Genomic DNA, 18,546 nt, shown 5'->3' with positions numbered 1-18,546 from the left:
GCAATGTATTTATTACACTGACCTTATTATTCCCATTCTCGCACCGACAGTAATTCCCTTTCTTTCACCTGCCTGCGCCGGTAATCCCTGACCGCCACATCTTTGTACTTCCGGTGTAGAGTGCAATGACATTCCCGCATGCGCAGAGTTCGGTTAGCTTCTTCCGGTCCGTGCGGTTCAGGTGAGAAAGATGGCAATGGGAGGGGATGAGGGATCCCGGGAATATGGGGCTGGGCCGGGAGAAAAGGGGTAAATCTTGGCGAGAGGGAAGGAGGAGGAGATCTGGGAGACAAGTAGGTCGAGGGGCGAGCGATAGAGAGGAAGAGATCCGGGAGAAGGGCTGGCAGAAAAGGAGTGAGGGGAGGGGAGGGGTTTTCCCGGGAAGGGGGAATTCTAGGGAAAAGGAGGAACGGAGGGGGAAGGTCTGGGGAGAAGTAGAAATTCAGTGGGGAAAGAGAAGTGGAATGGGGTGTGGTTGTCAGGGTGAAGAGGAGAGGACGCCCGGGTTTGTTGGGTTGTATTAGTTTTGGATAGGTTGATGTGAGACTTTGTGGGGAGAAGTGGAAACAAGCAAAAGGAAAGGGGCCAGGGAGTGGAGAGTGAAGGATGAGGCTGGGATGTGGAGGGGAGGAATGAGATGAAATGAAAGGCAGAGACTGTTGGATATATTGCGTGGGTGATCTGGTGATTGTCGGGAGCTTAGTGGAGTAGTGAGTGCAAGGTTGGGAATTATAAGTGAATATCGATGAGGAAAAGACCATGAAGTGTAGTTATATTAAGTTGCTTAAAAGTGGAATTATCTGATAATAATGGTTTTTCTCCTTTAACATCATAAGACATAGCACAATTAAGCCATTTGGCCTGTGGAGTCTACTCTGCCATTCTATCATGGCAGATTTATTGTCCCCCCTCAACCCCCTTCTCCTGTCTTCTCTCTGTAACCTTTGACGCCCTTGCTGATCAAGAACCTATCAATCTCCACTTAAAATATACTCAGTAACTTGGCCTCCACTGACATCTGTGAGAAGAATTGCACAGATTCACCACCCTCTGGCTGGTTAAAGAAATCCCACCTCACCTCTTCTGCTTGGATGTCCTTGTATTCTGAGGCTATGCCCTCTGATCCTAGACTCCCCCACTATAGGAAACATGCTGTCCATGTCCACTCTATTTAGGCCTTTCAATATCCAATAGGTTTCAATGAGATCCCCCCCCCCCCCCCAACCCTTCCAAACTCCATTAAGTACAGGTCTAAAGCCATCAAATGCTCCTCAAATGTTAACTTTTTCATTCTCGGGATCATTCTCATGAGCCTTCTCCAATGACAGCTTGTCTTTTCTAAGATAAGGAATCCAAAACTACCAAGTGCAATCTGAGCAATGCCTTATAAATTCTCAGCATTATGTCCTCACTTTTATATACCAGTCCTCTCGAAATGAATGCCAACATTGCATTTGCTTTCCTTACTACTGACTCAATCTGCAACTTAACTTTTTGGGGACCCTGCAATAGGACTCCCAAGACCCTTTAGACCTCTGGTTTCTGAATTTGCTCGCAGTTTAGAAAATGGTCTCTGCCTTTATTCCTTCTACCAAACTGCATGACCATACACTTCCCTATGCTCTATTCTATCTGCCACGTCCTTGCCCGGTCTCTAATCTGATCTAGTCCTTCTGCAGACACCCTGCTTCCTCAACACTACCTGCCCCTCCACCTATTTTTGTGTCGTCCATCAACAAGGCCACAAAGCTATCAATTCTGTCATGCATATAATTGACATATAGTGTGAAAAGAAGTGGTCCCAACACCGACTCTGGTGGGGCACCAATAGTTACCAGCAGCCAACCAGAAAAGCCTCCTTTATTCCCACACTTTGCCTCCTGCTAGTCAATCGATCTTCCATCCATGCTAGTATCTGTAGAGTTTAGCTCTACACATGCTTTAAGGATTATATTTTTATATTTATGACTATAAAATGTTTGGAAACTATCAGGGATTTTGATATATATAGGAAATTTAATGTGGGATACTGTTGGAGAGTAGCATGAGATAAGTGGCACAGAAAGCTGTGTCATCTACTTCTGTTTCTTATATAAATTTACAGTGTACAGGATTAATAGCTTTAATATTTTAAACTGCTCCAAACTATATGTTTTAACTGTAAATTGTGCATTTTTACATGTTCTGAGAGAGAGCTCATACTTAGAGATGTAGCTGGAATCTAAGTTACATCTGGTATTTTCTAATTTAATGTCGGTGTGAGAGATTTCTGTTAAACAACAGGTAGTGGAGGATTTGCTGGTTATTGTCCTTATTGCGATCAACAACAAAGGAAAGAGTTGGCATGCCCTATTTTGGAGAACATGAGGCTAAATTAAAGTATAGTGCTTCAAGGATTATTGCTGAAGGAGTGGTGCAGAAAAGAGATTTCATGTCATTAGTGTCAGTACTATGACGAGAAGAATCTGTCTCATAAAGCTGGACTTTAATAGAACCAAGGTACTAGTGGGAAGAATAAAGGGGCTGGCCACAGGAAATGCTTTATTGTCACATGTAGTGACATACAGTGAAAACCTTGTTTTATGCACTGTTCATACAGATTGAATCATTCCACAGTGCTTTGAGATAGAACAAGGTAAAATAATAATGCAGAATAAAGTGTAATAGCTACAGAGTAGGTGAACTGCGAGTACCCATAAGGTGCAAGAACATAATGAGGTAGACTGTGAGATCAAGAGTCTGTCTTTTTGCTAATATGTGGTTGGGACAATATGAATGGTGGAGGAAGGCTGAGGGTAAACAAACTAATGAAGGAGAAGAGACCAAGCAATTAGTCACATGGTGCTTTAGGGAAGAGATAAAGGGAAACAGATAAAGGGAAAGCTGAAGGGTGTAAAGTAGCTACACCAGGAGTAAAAAGTAAAAGTAGTGGGAGTAAAACATTTAGACTGTGTGAAACTCATATACATACTGCACAAATATCTGGAGCAAAGGGAGCAAACTGAATGAATTATGTTGGTAACTTTAGCCTGAAACTATTATTAAGAAGCTGCAAACTGGTAAGGACATTAGGTTCTCAAGTCAATAGCAAGTATGTAGTCATAGGAAACAAAGCTGAAATTATCTTAATGATAAGAAAGGATATAACAAACTAAACAGATAATGTAGACCTTAAACACAGAATTAACAAATAGAAACTGCTGTAGTAGGAATTAATAACTTAATGATGAAAAATTGGTGTTATTTGTAAAATCAATTATATGTTCAATGTATTTTTGAAGAATAAATACAAAGATGCCAGTAAGATTTCAGAATTGAACAAAGCTAGCTTAGACACAATAAGATTGAGATTGCCCATTGTAAACTAATTATGGAAAAAGAACAGATCTTGTAAGTCAACACGAGATCTTGTAAGTGTTTGAAAAAGAATTTAATATCGTTCAGCAAAACTATGGCTTTACAATGTTCTGCAAAGACAGGACAGCTCGGTCTTTATGGTTAATTTATTGTGCACACACATGGTGGTTCTGTCTCAGTCCGGCTCATCCAAGCTGAAATACCTAGAGGTTAAGCATGGTCCGAGAGAGTTTCTGCCATTATCCTGGTAGCGGTGTATATTTCACCTTAAGCATCATCAGCCAGGCACTGGAGGAGCTGAGCAACACAATCAGCAGGTACGAAACTGTGCTCCCTGGTGCCATCCCTATCATTGCAGGAGATTTCAACCAGGCCAGCTTGAAAAAGTCTCTGAACAACTATCAAAAACATATCACCTATGGAACCAGTGGAGCCAACACACTTGATCACTGTTATGCCTCGATCAAAAGCTTACTGTGCCATCCACGCCCGCAGTTTGGAAATTGAATCACCTGGTGGTTGTTCTGCTCACAGCATATTGACAGAGAATGAAGTCTGCAGCACCGGTTGTGAGGGCCATGAAGGCATGGTCAGTGGAGGTGGAGAAGTGCTTACAAGATTGCTTTGACTCAGTAGACTGGACATTCTTTGAGTCTGAATGAATATACCACAGTTGTCACCGACTTCATCAAAATCTGTGTGATTGAGTGTGTGTCTTCGAGAATGTACTGGATGATGAACCAGGAGGTTTGGAGTCTGCTGAGGGCTACATCAAGTGGGATTCAAGACTGGTGATCTAGAATTATACAAGGAGTCCCGGTACGACCTACAGAAAGGTATTTTAAGGGGGGAAAAAACAATTCCAATTAGTTTAGAGATGAAATCAGATGCAGGGCAGCTTTGACAGAGTTTGCAGACCATTACTTTCGACAAAGTGAAACCTAACATCATGAACAGCCATGGTGCTTCACTCCCACATGAGCTCAATGCCTTTTATGCAAACTTTGAAAGGGAGAATAAAACTTGTGTGAGACCCTGCAGCATCTGGTGACCCTTCGATCTTTGTCAGGTAGGCTGACATCAGAATGTCTTTCAAGAGGGTGAACCCTCGCAAGTCGTCAGATACTGATGGTGTACCTGTTAGAGCTCTGAAAACCTATGCCAACCAAGTGGTGGGTGTGTTCCAGGATATCTTCAATCTCTCACTGTTGTAGTCAGAGGTTCCCACTTGCTTCTAAAATGCAACAGTCATATCAGTGCCCAAGAAGAGCAGGGTGTGCTTACTCAATTGCCTGATAGCACTTACTTCTGCTGTGATGAAATGCTTTGAGTGGTTGGTCATGGCTCAAATTAACTCCTGCAAGGACCTAGACTTGCTGCAAATTGCCACAATAGGTCTACAATGGATGTTATCTCACTGGCTCTGCACTGATCCTTGGATCACCTGGACAGTAGTAGTACCTACATCAGGCTGTTGTTTATTGATTATAGTTCAGCAATCAACACTGTCATATCTTCAGTACTAATCAATTAGCTCTTAAACTTTGAAAGGGAGAATAAAATTTTACCAGTGTGAGCCCCTGCAGCATCTGGTGACCCTTTGATCACCAAGGCTAAGTTTGCTGATGACACAAAGATACGTGGAGGGCCCGGTAATGCTGAGGAAACAGAGAGTCTGCAGAGAGACTTGGATAGATTGGGAGAATGGGCAAAGAAATGGAAAATGAAATCAGTGTTGGAAAGTGTATGGTCATGCACTTTGGTAGAGGAAATAAATGGGCAAACTATTATTTAAATGGGGGGAGAATTCAAAGTTCTGAGATGCGATGGGACTTGGGAATCCTCATGCAGGATACCCTTAAGGTAATGGTGAAGAAGGCGAATACAATGTTGGCATTCATTTCTAGAGGAATAGAGCATAGGAGCAGGGATGTGATGTTGAGGCTCTATAAGGCACTGGTAAGACCTCACTTGGAGTACTGTGTGCAGTTTTGGGCTTCTTATTTAAGAAAGGAAGTGCTGACATTGCAGAGGGTTCAGAGGAGATTCACTAGAATGATTCCTGGAATGAGAGGGTTAGCATATGAGCAACGTTTGACCGCTCTTGGACTGTACTCCTTGGAGTTTAGACAAATGAGGAGGGACCTCATAGAAACATTTTGAATGTTGAAGGGCATGGACAGAGTGGATGTGGCAAAGTTGTTTCCCATGGTGGGGGAGTTTAGTACAAGAGGACATGACTTAAAGATTGAAGGGCACCCATTCAGAACAGAGATGCAAAGAAATTTTTTTAGCCATTGGGTGGTGAATCTGTGGAATTTGTTGCCACAGGTGGCAGTGGAAGTCAAGTCTTTGGATGTATTTAAAGCAGAGATTGATAGGTATCTGAGTAGTCAGGTATCAAAGATTATGGTGAGATGGCGGGGAAGTGGGACTAATTGGGAGAATGGATCAGCTCATGATAAAATGGCGGAGCAGGGCGGAATGGCCAACTTCTGCTCCTTTGTCTTATGGTCTGAACTTGGGCCTCTGTACCTTCCTCTTCAATTGGATCCTTGACTTCCTCACTGGGAGACAACAGTTTGTGCAGATCAGAAATAGCATCTCCTACTCACTGATGATCAACACGGGCACACCTCAAAGATGCATGCTTAGCCCATTGCTCAACTCTCCCTACAGCCATAATTGAGTAGCAAGGCTCAAATGTCATCTATAAATTTGCCAATGTCACAGCTATTCCTGGCAAAATAGACAGTGATGTGAAGGTGTACTGGAGCAAGATGGATCAACTGGTTGGTGTTGCAACAAAACCTTGCACTCAATGTCAGCAAGACCAAGGAAATGATTGTGGACTTCAGGAAGGGGAGGGCAAGGAAATGCACACCAGTCCTCATCGAGGGATCAGCAATGGAATGGTTGAGCAGTTTCAAGTAACCAGGGTATCAGCATCTATGAAGATAGATCCTGGATCCAACATATTGATGAAATTACAAATAAGGCACAATAGCAGCTCTATTTCATTAGGAGAATTGGTGTGTTATCAAAGGCACTCTGCACAGGATGGAAAATACTGCAGAAAGTTGTAAGCTTGGCCACCTCCATCATGGGCACTAGCCTCCCCTGCATCGAGGACACCTTGAAAAGGCGGTGCCTCAAAAATGCAACGTCCATTGTGAAGCACCCCATCACCCAGGACATGCCCTCTCCTCATTGATACCATCAAGGAGCTGAAAGACACACACATACACACATTATTTCAGGAACAACTTCTTCCCCTCTGACATCAGATTTCCAAATGGACAATGAACCCATGAACATTACCTCAGTATTTTTCCCTCTCATTTTGCACTATTTGTTTAATTTATATATATATTTATTGTAATTTATAATTTTTATTATTATTGCACTGTACTGCTGTAAAGCAATAAATTTCATGACATATGCCAGTGATATTATACCTGATTCTGGTTTTATATTGCATTTGCTGGAAATGTAAAATAATAAAATACTGCAAATATTCAACAGGTGAGGCAGTGTATATGGAGTGGACAATGCCTATCATTTAAAATTGCTTCAGAATAATGATGAATATTCTTTCTGGAACCTTTGTCATTTTGCTCTTAGTGTGCTAATCTTCTCCCTCATTTCACTTCTGTTGAATTAGGTCGCAGTTAGTGTTGCTGCTGTGATCCAGGTTAAATCCTTTGTCTGTGTGCATTTGCACTGGGTGTTCTGGTTTTCTCAAACATGCCAGAAATGTGCTGATTGGTTATTTGGTTATTCTAAATCATTTCTTAGCACAAGTCAGGGGTTCCCAACCTTCTTTATGCCGTGGACCAATACCATTAAGTGGATTGTAATGGCATCAAGGGAGAGTTGATGTGCATGTGAAAAATTAAAACTTACAGAGAACTAAATGTGGAATGGAACTGATGGAAGCCTGCAGAGATTCATAAGAAGATGTGGTGTAATATGACAACTGATACTGAGTATTCTATTTCATGCTTCCTGGTTTAATCTCTCTGCGTGTCTCAGTGAAAATTTACAGTGTTTGAAGGTGCAGTATTACCAGACTTTTCATGAGGCTGGAGACATAATTGTTTGTAAATGCTGTCAATGTGTATGTGTGTTGTTCGTATAGCTCCCTGATTCCCTTTCTTCTATTATTCAAGAAGGGAAACAGGGATAATCTAGGAAACTATAGATAGGCGAGTCTTGAGTTCGTAGTTAGAAAGTTACTGGATAGGTTTTAATGAGCATTTGGAAATCCATGGCCTACTTAGGGACAGTCAGCATGGCTTTGTGTGAGATAAGTTGTGTTACTAGCATGATCAAGTTCTCTAAGGAGCTGATGGGATTGTAGATTTTAGTAAGGAATTTGACAAGGTCCCTCGGGGGGGGGGGGGGGGGGGGGGATTATCCTGAAGATTAAGATGCATTGGATTCAGAATTGTCTCAGAAGGTATTTGATGGGACTTATTCTGGCTGGAGGTTTGTGACTTGTGTGATCCATACTGGGATCTCTGCAATTGGTGATATAATATAAATAACCTTGATGAAAAACATAAACACGAGGAAATCTGCAGATGCTGGAAATTCAAGCAACACACACAAAATGCTGGTGGAACGCAGCAGGCCAGGAAGCATTTATAGGAAGAAGTACAGTCGACGTTTTGGGCCGAGACCCTTCATCAGGACTAACTGAAAGAAAAGATAGTAAGAGATTTGAGAGGGGGAGGGGGGAGACCTGAAATGATAGGAGAAGACAGGAGGGGGAGGGATGAAGCTAAGAGGTGGGAAGTTGATTGGCAAAAGGGATACAGAGCTGGAGGAAGGGGAGTATCATGGGACGGGAGGCCTAGGGAGAAAGAAAGGGGGAGGGGAGCACCAGAGGGAGATGGAGATCAGGCAAGGAGTTACTGTGAGAGGGAAAGAGCGGGGGGGGGAGAAAGAAAAAAAAATATATATAATTAAAAACAAATAAGTAAATAGGGATGGGTTAAAAAGGGGAGGAGGGGCATTAACAGAAGTTAGAGTAATCAATGTTCATGCCATCAGGTTGGAGGCTACCAGACAGAATATAAGGTGTTGTTCCTCCAACCTGAGTGTGGCTTCATCTCGAACAACACCTTATATTCTATCTGGGTAGCCTCCAACCTGATGACATGAACATTGATTTCTCTAACTTCTGTTAATGCCCCTCCTCCCCTTTTTACCCATTGCTATTTATTTATTTCTCTCTCTCTCTCTCTTTCTTTCTTCCCCCCCCCCTCCCCCGATAGCTCTTGTACCTGGTAGTGTGAGTTCTGAGACTCTTGCGCCTTCTTCCTGATGGTAGCAGCAAGAAGAGGGCATCACCAGGGTAGTGGGGTCCCTGGTGATGAATGCTGCTTTCCTGCGACAAAGCTCTATGTAGATGTATTCAGTGGTGGGAAGGGCTTTACCCATGATGGACTAGACCATATCCAATACTTTTTGTAGAATCTTCCATTCAAGGGCATTGATGTTTCCATAACAGGCTGCAATGCAGCCATTCGATGTACTGTCCACCACACATCTATAAAAGCTTGTCAAAACTGCAGATGTCATGCCGAATCTTCACAAACTTCTGAGGAGGTAAAGGTGCTGCCGTGCTTTCCAAATAATTGCACTTACGTGATGGGCCCAGGATAGGTCCCCTGAAATGGTAACACCAAGGATGTAGTTCACTGAAGTAAAGTTGTCACTTTTTTTTGGCCAGAAATTACTGGATTGGGCTTTTTAAAAAAATTCTGTACCTTGATCCAAGGATAAATGCACTTTCTAATTTTATTCTGAAATAAAAATTGCTTCTGTGCCTTATTATACCACAGAGACCATTAAAAGAAGAGAAGTGCATAAGTCACTTTCCAACATAAATGTATTGTTATTACATTTTTACAGTTGTTAATAAAATAAATGTAAATGTTGTAACATTAAGTTGAGTCATGTTCTGTGCACTGCTATTCTTTGGTTTTAATATAGGAGGAAGTGTCTCTGAATCTTTTTGGTCTGCATTAGAGTTCATACTTGGCAAAAATTTTATGGTTTCAATACAACTGGCAGGTTACAAGAAAGCTTCATTTTTTTATCAAGTTGTTTGCTTATTGACTATTAGGATAATCACTCTTGCTTTACAGCTAATTTTGTACTTACTATTTAAATTGAATGTGTACATTTCTCATTCCTCATGTACCTGTTTCATCAATTCCATAATCTTGAAATAAATGTAACCTTTTTATTCTCAATTTTTGTAATTCAGAGATGATGTTGATATAAAAGCACCTGATTGACTATATTCTGTTTACTACCTTACTAGAATGAGAATGAAAGCATTGTCAGTTTAGTCAACTTAAGATTACTTTTATAATATCCTAATCCAATCACATGGTTTATTGTCATTTCTCGATTGATGTTACTTGCTTAACTGTTGAACATCTTGTCTTGTGGTGAGGGGTTAGTGTGAAACTGACAGAGTAGATTGCTTCCAAGTGGATTATATGGGATGCCTTTTGGTAGCTACACATCTCACCTCAACGGGAAGAAAACTGCTTGATCTGCTCTCCCCCGAGCACAGCTCCAAGTAACTAAGCTGCTTATCAAAGAGAATATAACATCTGATTGTCTGCTTTGTTGTGTGGTTACAACGTAGGATTGTTAGGAAAGTTCAGGAGAATAAACTGCTTGACAAAAGTAATCTACGTTCATTAGCGTAAAAATGCTTTCTCTACTCTTTGTAATTTAGGATGTCAACTTTAAGAGACAAAAAGACAGCTCTTTAAATAGATGTTCATGTACAAGGTGATAATACACATAGTTTCAGGTCCAAAGAAAGCCATTAATTTTGGACCGAGAGCAGGGAGTTGAACTGAGTGGGCATCTTCAAACTGGGCACTGGAGAGAACCTTCATTTCATAATAATTGTGTTTTTTTCTTCAAAATAATTTAATAAAAATTGAATGCTATTTTTATATTTTCAGTTACAATTTTCTTATCTAGGTCATAAAATTTGCTTCAATAGTCTATAATGACATATAAAAGATTTATTTTTCTAATCTTTGATTGAAATTGAAGGTAAGGATTTTCAGTGTACAAGTCATGCCCTTTGAGGCAGTGTTACTCTAAATTTTAGCTTAAATTCATATATGACTGAGTGCAGATGCTGGTAAATAGTATTAGTGGAGATGCCAAGTCAAAGTCTGGACATTATTACGATTTATCATCGGCAACTGGTAAATTAGGTTCACATTGTAGATAGTTTCCAGAAACAAAATGTTGACAGTGTTACTGGCCCTGGTAGACATTGGTTTCCAGATTTAACTGACAAAAATCAAACAGTGAATAAAATGGTATTAGTAGTCTTGGATTACTGACTCAGAGAATGTATATCATTTACACTGAATGAGGTTTCTGAAAAGTTGTTTAAAATATTCAGCTGGTTCATAAAACCAATGGAAGACTTAGGTTACAGTCCTTGGCAATCGTTTACTCTTTTTAAAGGACTAATATCACCACATAGGTAATTACATGTCACAAAAGTATTAATGTATTTTAAGTATTGTACTTTTGAGGTGCCATTGTGTGAGATCCTGAAAACCAGAAGTCCACAGATCACTGGCTAAACAGAAGTCATTTACTATTTTTCTCCTATTGCAGATTTAGTAGAATGAAGTTTAGCTTTGATTCTATTTTTGTGTATTCTTTTACCTGTGTATTCATTGCAGTCTTCATATCAGCATGTTTCACTGAAGTTACTTAGGGTAATTATTATTATTCCTGGAAGGGAATACCTTCATGCTTAATTGGAGGAACAAGCGCTTGGAATACTTTAAAGGGTTTCGGAATCCTTACTTTGAATTGATAGTTGTGTAGCAATTTCCCAACGTCAGCAGAGAAGGCAGCAAATAGTATTTTGCAGATTCTTCATTTACACTCTGCAGTATGATTTTGAAGGAACAGCGTAATTATGACTGAGGACAATATGAATGAGAGTGATGCACAATGAGTAATTGTAGTATTTTTATACTTTCACAGCTCTGGTGTTAACAAAATGCTGGACATACGAGGTTGGGCAGAGTACATTGTGGAATGGGCTGCTAAAGACCCTTACGGTTTCCTTTCAGCTGTTATCTTGGCACTAACTCCGTTGTTCATAGCAAGTGCACTATTGTCGTGGAAACTGGCAAAAATGATTGAAGCTAGAGATCGAGAACAGAAGAAGAAACAAAAACGTCAAGAAAATATTAATAAAGCCAAGAGATCAAAGAAGGATTGAACATGTAACCAAGAAACATTCCTTTTCTTGAACTAAAACACAGCTTGTTGGGCATATTTAACAATTTGGCAATAACTTCAAGATCAGTATCGTTCTTCAATTTGCTTCATTAGATCTGTGCTCCTGTTGTCTAATAATTTGTTGGAATTTTTATGATATCCATTAACAATCATGATAATCACTCATGCTTTACAGCTAATTTTGTACTTGTTTACTATTTAAATTGAGTGTATATATTTCTCATTAAGTACTTGTTTCATCAATTCCATAATCTTGTGACTGAAGATGTACTGAGAAATTGCACTGAAATCAATGGATTGATACAATATGATCACAATTTCTAAATTAAAAATAACTTGTAATTTATATCCAGTTCTATTTTTGCTCAAGAGCTTGATATTACTGACTAAATTCAATTCATAATTGTGAAGTAATGAGAGAAAGGAAAAAACTTTAAAATTTTTGTTTAGAAATATGTTGCATATTAAAGCCTTTGTATGGCAATGTTTCCTTTACATGGTCTTTAGTAAGTCTTGAATTCTTTATTACATTAAAAGAATTGTAGATGTACATGTTGATCAGTTATAGTTAAACATCAAAGTACTTGCAGTAATCAAAAACACCTAAGTGAAAACAGTACAGTTCACAAATTGTTTCATGCTTCAAATCCTTCATTTGGATTGAGGAATTAATATTTTAACAAAATAGTTATTTTTTTTATCAGATCTTGGGTTTCACTAATAACTTGAACTGTTAAAATAATATTTTAGAAATCTTGTGGTAAGGTCACACAATTCCCTTTCCTTTAACGAAAATACTTAAAGGTAACATGTCTGGATTAGTTCAAATAGTGTCTCAAGTCTTTAGAGAACATGCACAATAAGAATTGGGGACCACCTTGAGATTGGCTAAGAAGTTTGGCCAGAATGTACTTTGGGAGTGGTGTTGGAGTGGTGATGGCAGAACATTTAAACTGTTGTTTGAAAATAGTATGTTTCCCAGCTTTTGAAATATAATGCCTAATTATTATTGTAAAAAGAAAATAGTTGGAGTAAATGAATACAGAGTTCTGAGGAAGATCTTTAGGAAATCTATTGACCTAAACTGTAATGGTAACAATTCAATTTAAGAAACAAATAGGATCTTGATCTTTGTAGCTAGACTAAGATTTATGTGCAAGTGACCTTTTAGGCTGATCTAAGTTGCACTTTGGGAGTTTAATATAAATCTGTGGATGTGGATGAATACAGTTTATACTGTATACAGTGTGCATGTGTACAGGAATAGTAGAAAATATAGCCAAATCTAGCAATGTTGGAAGACATCTAAAGTATTAGATTTGTTGACATATTTATCAAAGCCAAGTTATTTTTTCATCAGTAGGATTGTAATGATAATTGGGAAGAGTTTAAGACTGTACTTATAAAATGACAGATTCTGCGATGGAGCAGATCAACTGACCTTCTGCGCCTAGTTGTCTCTGGCCTCCAATATGTCTACAAGGGGTCCTTAAGTTAGTTAATTCCAGCATTTCCATGAATCCAGTGTCCTTTCTCAGAGCCTAGCCCCATAAACCAAACCACCTAGGTCCATGCTTTGGAGCAATGGATGCTATGTACCACTACTGAAATAAACTGAGAAGAACATAACAGATTATATATAGACAACACTCACAAAATGCTGGTGGAACACAGCAGGCCAGGCAGCATCTATAAGGAGAAGCATTGTCGATGTTTCGGGCCAAGACCCTTCGTCGGGACCCTTTCTGACGAAGGGTCTCGGCCCAAAACGTCGACAGTGCTTCTCCTTATAGATGCTGCCTGGCCTGCTGTGTTCCACCAGCATTTTGTGTGTGTTGTTTGAATTTCCAGCATCTGCAGATTTCCTCGTGTTTGCTCTTTGGAGATTATATATAGTACTTGCCTGATTCAAACTCTTTTCTACTTTAAAGCTATTGCATAATTTAAATTGTTTTCTACTGCTGAACCTTGAAATATGCTAACTGACACTTGCAAATTACCACAATTAGTCAAAACTTTTCTCCCAATTTTGTCAGTCTTTTAGAATACTTAGCACAATTCTTGAAGATCATCCCACAATTTAGAGCCTTGGGAAAATATTGCGAAACCTTAAATTGCAGTTAAGAATTAATTACCCATGGTGGTAATGAAGCTTGTTACTTTTGGAAACGCTCTAATGCAATTACAAATTTGTATTTCCTGAAAAATCTTTTTGTAAATCTGTCATATTTAATATGACGGTATGCAACCATCCCGTTCCATAAAATTCAAATTACATTTATCTGAGAGCTGATTTTAGTAAAATTAACATCATAATAAAGGAATTACATGGAGCATCTGCCATTTCTTCAGCTTTCAGATGAATGTTTTGAAATGGACAAATATATGATCATTGAGAACAATTTATTTTCTCAGAAATAGGAGCAAAAGTCTACTTAAGTAGCAAAAAAATAAACCATTTCTGGTCTGGTTCAATAGGCTACTGCAGCTCCATCATTTTTGCCTTTTATAGTATCCTGTAGCTAAAAATCTTTCAAATGTTGTTGAGACAGCAGATACTCTTGTGTTATTACACTAAAGACCATTGTGGTATATTCAGCACCCTCGCAAAGAATACATGAAGATCTTTACACTTGTGCTAAAGAGATTCATAAGGAACTATTCACTTTCTGAAATACAAATGAAGACCACCTTGTTTCAAATATTAGTTCTTGCAATCTGTTCTTCTTTCATCTGTTTTGTAAGTGTAATTTGTATTTTACTTGATTTTCCTTCCTCAAAGAAACTAAAATCCCCACACTGGTTTAGTGGTGGCATACACAATGGATGTGTAACCTCAAAGAATCCACTGAGCTATTTTATTTTTGGATGATAGCAGCTAGTTTTGCCTTGGAAAAAGCCTTTAGATGGAGAAATGAAAGAACTTTTGTCAGGACTTCAGGTTTTCAGTGGTACAAAGCCAATGAGTAAATGCATTACAAATTTGCACATCCACTCAGTCAAAAGAGTAATAATAAGCAAATTGAATATTTGATAGGTGGGGTAATGACATTCTGTAGATCCTCTCCTATTTATTCTGGGGATTTTGGGGTAAAAATGCCAAGGACACTCACTTTCGCTATTGTTTCAAATTATGATGCGCTTTTCACACGTACTTTTTAAATTATTTATGGACACAGCGTTTTAACAGGCCCTTCTGGCCCAACAGTCTCTGGTACCCATGTAGCCATCCTGTGTATCTCTGAGAAGTGGAAGGCACGCAGAGGAAATGCACACAGTTACCGTGAGAACCTACAAATTCCTTATAGATAGTGGTGAATTTTTATTTCTGAAGGTTGTGAACAGTTTCTAAGAAGCACAGGCAACAGAACAACGAGAAGTTAGAAACAGACTGACTGTAAGTCATGCACAATTTGCTAGAATGCTATCTCATATAATATGCAGATTTGTGTGAAAAGCAAAAAAAGAAATATAATGATGCTGGAAAACTGGAATTAAAAAATGCTAGAGATACTCAGCAGGCCAGGCAGCAAACGTGGAGAAAGAAACAATGTTTCAATTTAATGATCCCTTTTCAGGGCAGTTCTATATTTCCAGCACACTTTATTTATTGCACCTTTAGGTGGCAGTTTATGGAAACCCTTTCAACAGTTAGATATGGTAATCTAAGTTAATTATGTGCCGTACAAACAAATTTTCCAATTACATGGTGGAGGAATCTTGCTTGTTTGGAGACTCCCTGAGGATGCTGCAACTCAATTGCTATTCCCACATTCGTACATTTAACAAACATTGAAATAAACCATAATTATTATTCTTGTTACTTAGTATTTTTTTAAGAAAAGGAACCATACTTGTTCTTACATTTCACAAAATTTAGGTTCCAAGTAATACTCATTAACCACAGTCTCATTGAAAATCCACTTGCAATGTTTCAGTCTGGCTGCTGTAAGTATTTTCCCGGCAGTGGGAATTTATTTAATTTATGCAATTATTGCTTCTTGCTATCAGTGGGAACATGGCAAGAATTGTTAATGTTGATTTACAAAGTTATTATATTTAGTGCAGTATGAAACATCATTTCTAGATGATTTGAAAGTGACTTATAATTAAATTATAAATACTATAGATGAAATTCAGAAATACAAATGTAGCCATAAATACTTAATCTTGGAGGGCTGTCAGAAGCTACAGTGAGACATTGATGGGATGCAAAACTGGGCTGAGAAGTGGCAAATGAAGTTCAACCTAGATAAGTATGAAATGGTTCATTTTGGTAGGTCAAATATGATGGCAGAATATAGTACTAATGGTAAGACTCTTGGCAGTGTGGAGGATTAGAGGGATCTTGGGGTCCGAGTCTGCATTTTTAAAGGTATGATAGATAAAATATTAATTGCACAGTTTGTGACCATTGATAAAATTTATTTTATCATGTGATTTTCATTATGTCATAGTTGAGTCAAATTATAGCTAATGAAAAAGCCAAGATGCATATTTTCATTGTTATCTTAGTATCCATGAAAGAGCTTTCTGGGACTAAACCCATCTGAGGAAAGGACAGTGATCACTATGATACAGCTTTACTATCAGCAAAAAAACAATTGCAAATGTTCTGTAAGTGATCAGAGGATGAAATTAAAATCCTTCAAAATATTCAAAAATTATACTTAATTGGTTTTAAGAAATGAAACACTGGTGGATTGGTTGCACTGCAACTCCGTCAAGGATGAAAAAACATAGGGTAGTAGATAATTTCATTTGTTTACTGAACTACCATTAACCACTATGGTCAAATTTACTAGTGAACTATCCTTGTTAAATTCCGTGCTGCTATTACACCTCCTAACATAAAAAATACAAGCATAAGGGTGCAAATGTTTCAGATGTCATTATTATTCTGATTAACCCAGGGGTGTTGTGAAGTACATTGCCCAGTAATATTAGGAGGAACATAAATGTTTTTTGAAATAGTTACCAGCACTATAAAATAAATTGGAAATTATTGATGGGTAAAGTCAATAAATATCGGTGGGATAAAAATAAGAAATGATAACTTTAGTATATATATTTATTTCTTTCCCCAAGTGGAGCATGTGGGGATCTTCTAATATCCAGGCATTCCTTTTGTTTTCTTTCTTTTTTCTTTCAATAGGGATGTTAGGGGGGAGGGGTAACACATAATTTCTTTTTCACACACTTTCATTCTGTAACTATTTGAAAACACAATTTAAAAAAATGGGTCACCCGATGTAAAGCTGCCTATGAATGAGGCAGAACTCAACTAAATCGGGATCAGAGGGGTGTTTAGGCAATGGAAGTTCCAGCACTCAAATATAAAGAGGAAAATCACAGCTGGCAAAGGGTGAAAGAAAATTTGTAAGATTGCTGAAAATGCATTGTTGAAAAATACATCATATAGTTATTTACTAAAAAAAAAGAAATGATTTAAAGATTTAAAGAACGGAGTAAATGTTAAAATAGTCTATAAAGAATTTAATCAGAAATTTCTCGTAAGTGTTGACAATAACTGATATGTTTCTGGAAGAGCAAACACGAGGAAATCTGCAGATGCTGGAAATTCAAACAACACACACAAAATGCTGGTGGAACACAGCAGGCTAGGCACCATCTATAGGGAGAAGCGCTAGCCTGCTGTGTTCCACCAGCATTTTGTGCGTGTTGTTTCTGGAAGATTCTTTTTCACATATGGCTTTATGTCAGTTTTCCCCGAGTTCTTACAGCTCTTCTGAAAAGATGGTGCTTTATGAGTTGAAGACACTGAGTTATTTACCCCAGTCATTGCTGCATTCTATTGTCACTTTGGTGTTCCCTTCATGTTAAAAGTGGAATTACAATGAGTTAAAATGTATGCTTTAATCTGTTTTTTTTGTTTCGTTGTGGATGGCAGGTTTCTATGACCCAGATGATTATATCTGGAAGCAGTATTGATTTGCAGATAATAAATGTAGTATATATAAAGTTTAGTATAACTTTAAGAGCTGCATCTGCAAGACAAAGGAAATTGAAGTTTGTATTTGATTTAATTAAGTTGATTTAAATGTTTAAATTACTTAGAGTGAACATTGGTTTGACTGAGAACTGGTTAACAGACTGAGTGCAGTGAGTCGGAATAAAATTTTCAGGATGGCATGTAATGCTAGTGACAAACATAGGGACCGGTGCTTGGGCCTCTGTTATTCATAATTTACATCAATGATTTGGATGAAAGAAGTTGAACATGGTACTTCAAATTTTGCCAATAACAAAACTGAATGGAATTGTAAGTTGTATGGAGGATGCATAAACGTGTTTTAAACTGATTTAGAGTATTATTTAAATGTTGATGTACAAGGTGACCTGTGTGTCCTCCTACATTATTAAGTAATTATGGAGATTCAGCAAGCAGTTAAGAGTGCAAATTAAGTATTGCCTTCAAGAGCAAGAGTATCTATACCAGGCTTTGATCATAACTGGGATATTGTGTGCAGTTACAGTCCCTTTATAAAGGAATATACTTGCTGAAGTAGTTAGACACAGAGTTGTAATCTAAAGTGTTAAATTATGTATAATACATGTTATAGGATAAGGAGAATTGGACTTGGTTTATGTAATTGGACAAGTAAACTCAGAAACAAGCAGCCTATTGAAATGCCCTTTAAGGGATAATCCTGATGAGGAGCCTGCCAGATGACAGCAGTTAAATGTATTAAGACAAAACAGAGCATGGTAACTGGGGGGGGGGGGGGGGGGGTGCTTGAATTTGAATGGAATCACATTGATGGGTGTTTAGAAGGTGTTGGTGGATACTAATTATCTCAAACAAAACAGATAAGAGGTACTGTTTATTAAGAGTACACCAGACTGGCCAATAGC

General features: G+C 38.4%; 1 protein-coding gene and 1 long non-coding RNA gene across 3 annotated transcripts in view; one reads left to right on the top strand and one right to left on the bottom strand.

Moving 5' to 3' along the window:
- Positions 1-114, bottom strand: part of LOC140737824 (uncharacterized) — a 32,469-nt gene extending 32,355 nt beyond the window's left edge. For both annotated transcript variants that reach the window (XR_012101255.1, XR_012101256.1), the window contains exon 1: positions 23-114. This is a non-coding gene — a long non-coding RNA (uncharacterized lncRNA). The remainder of the gene's footprint in view (positions 1-22) is intronic.
- On the top strand, positions 115-12,165 carry smim15 (small integral membrane protein 15). Its single transcript, XM_073064500.1, has 2 exons — positions 115-181; positions 11,410-12,165. The coding sequence occupies exons 1-2, from the start codon at positions 126-128 to the stop codon at positions 11,648-11,650; spliced, it is 297 nt and encodes a 98-aa protein (XP_072920601.1). The 5' UTR covers positions 115-125; the 3' UTR covers positions 11,651-12,165.
- Positions 12,166-18,546: the final 6,381 nt, after the last annotated feature.

This window comes from Hemitrygon akajei, chromosome 13, assembly GCF_048418815.1.
Source record: "Hemitrygon akajei chromosome 13, sHemAka1.3, whole genome shotgun sequence".
In the NCBI taxonomy this organism is placed as follows: domain Eukaryota; kingdom Metazoa; phylum Chordata; class Chondrichthyes; order Myliobatiformes; family Dasyatidae; genus Hemitrygon; species Hemitrygon akajei.
Note: the sequence above shows the minus strand (reverse complement) of the source record. Positions and strands in the feature narration are given on the sequence as shown.

Coding starts and splice junctions, on each gene's coding strand:
- smim15 (XM_073064500.1), top strand. CDS start 126: ATGACATTCCCGCATGCGCAGAGTTCGGTTAGCTTCTTCCGGTCCGTG. Junction 182..11,409: donor TTCCGGTCCGTGCGGTTCAG/GTGAGAAAGATG, acceptor ATACTTTCACAG/CTCTGGTGTTAACAAAATGC.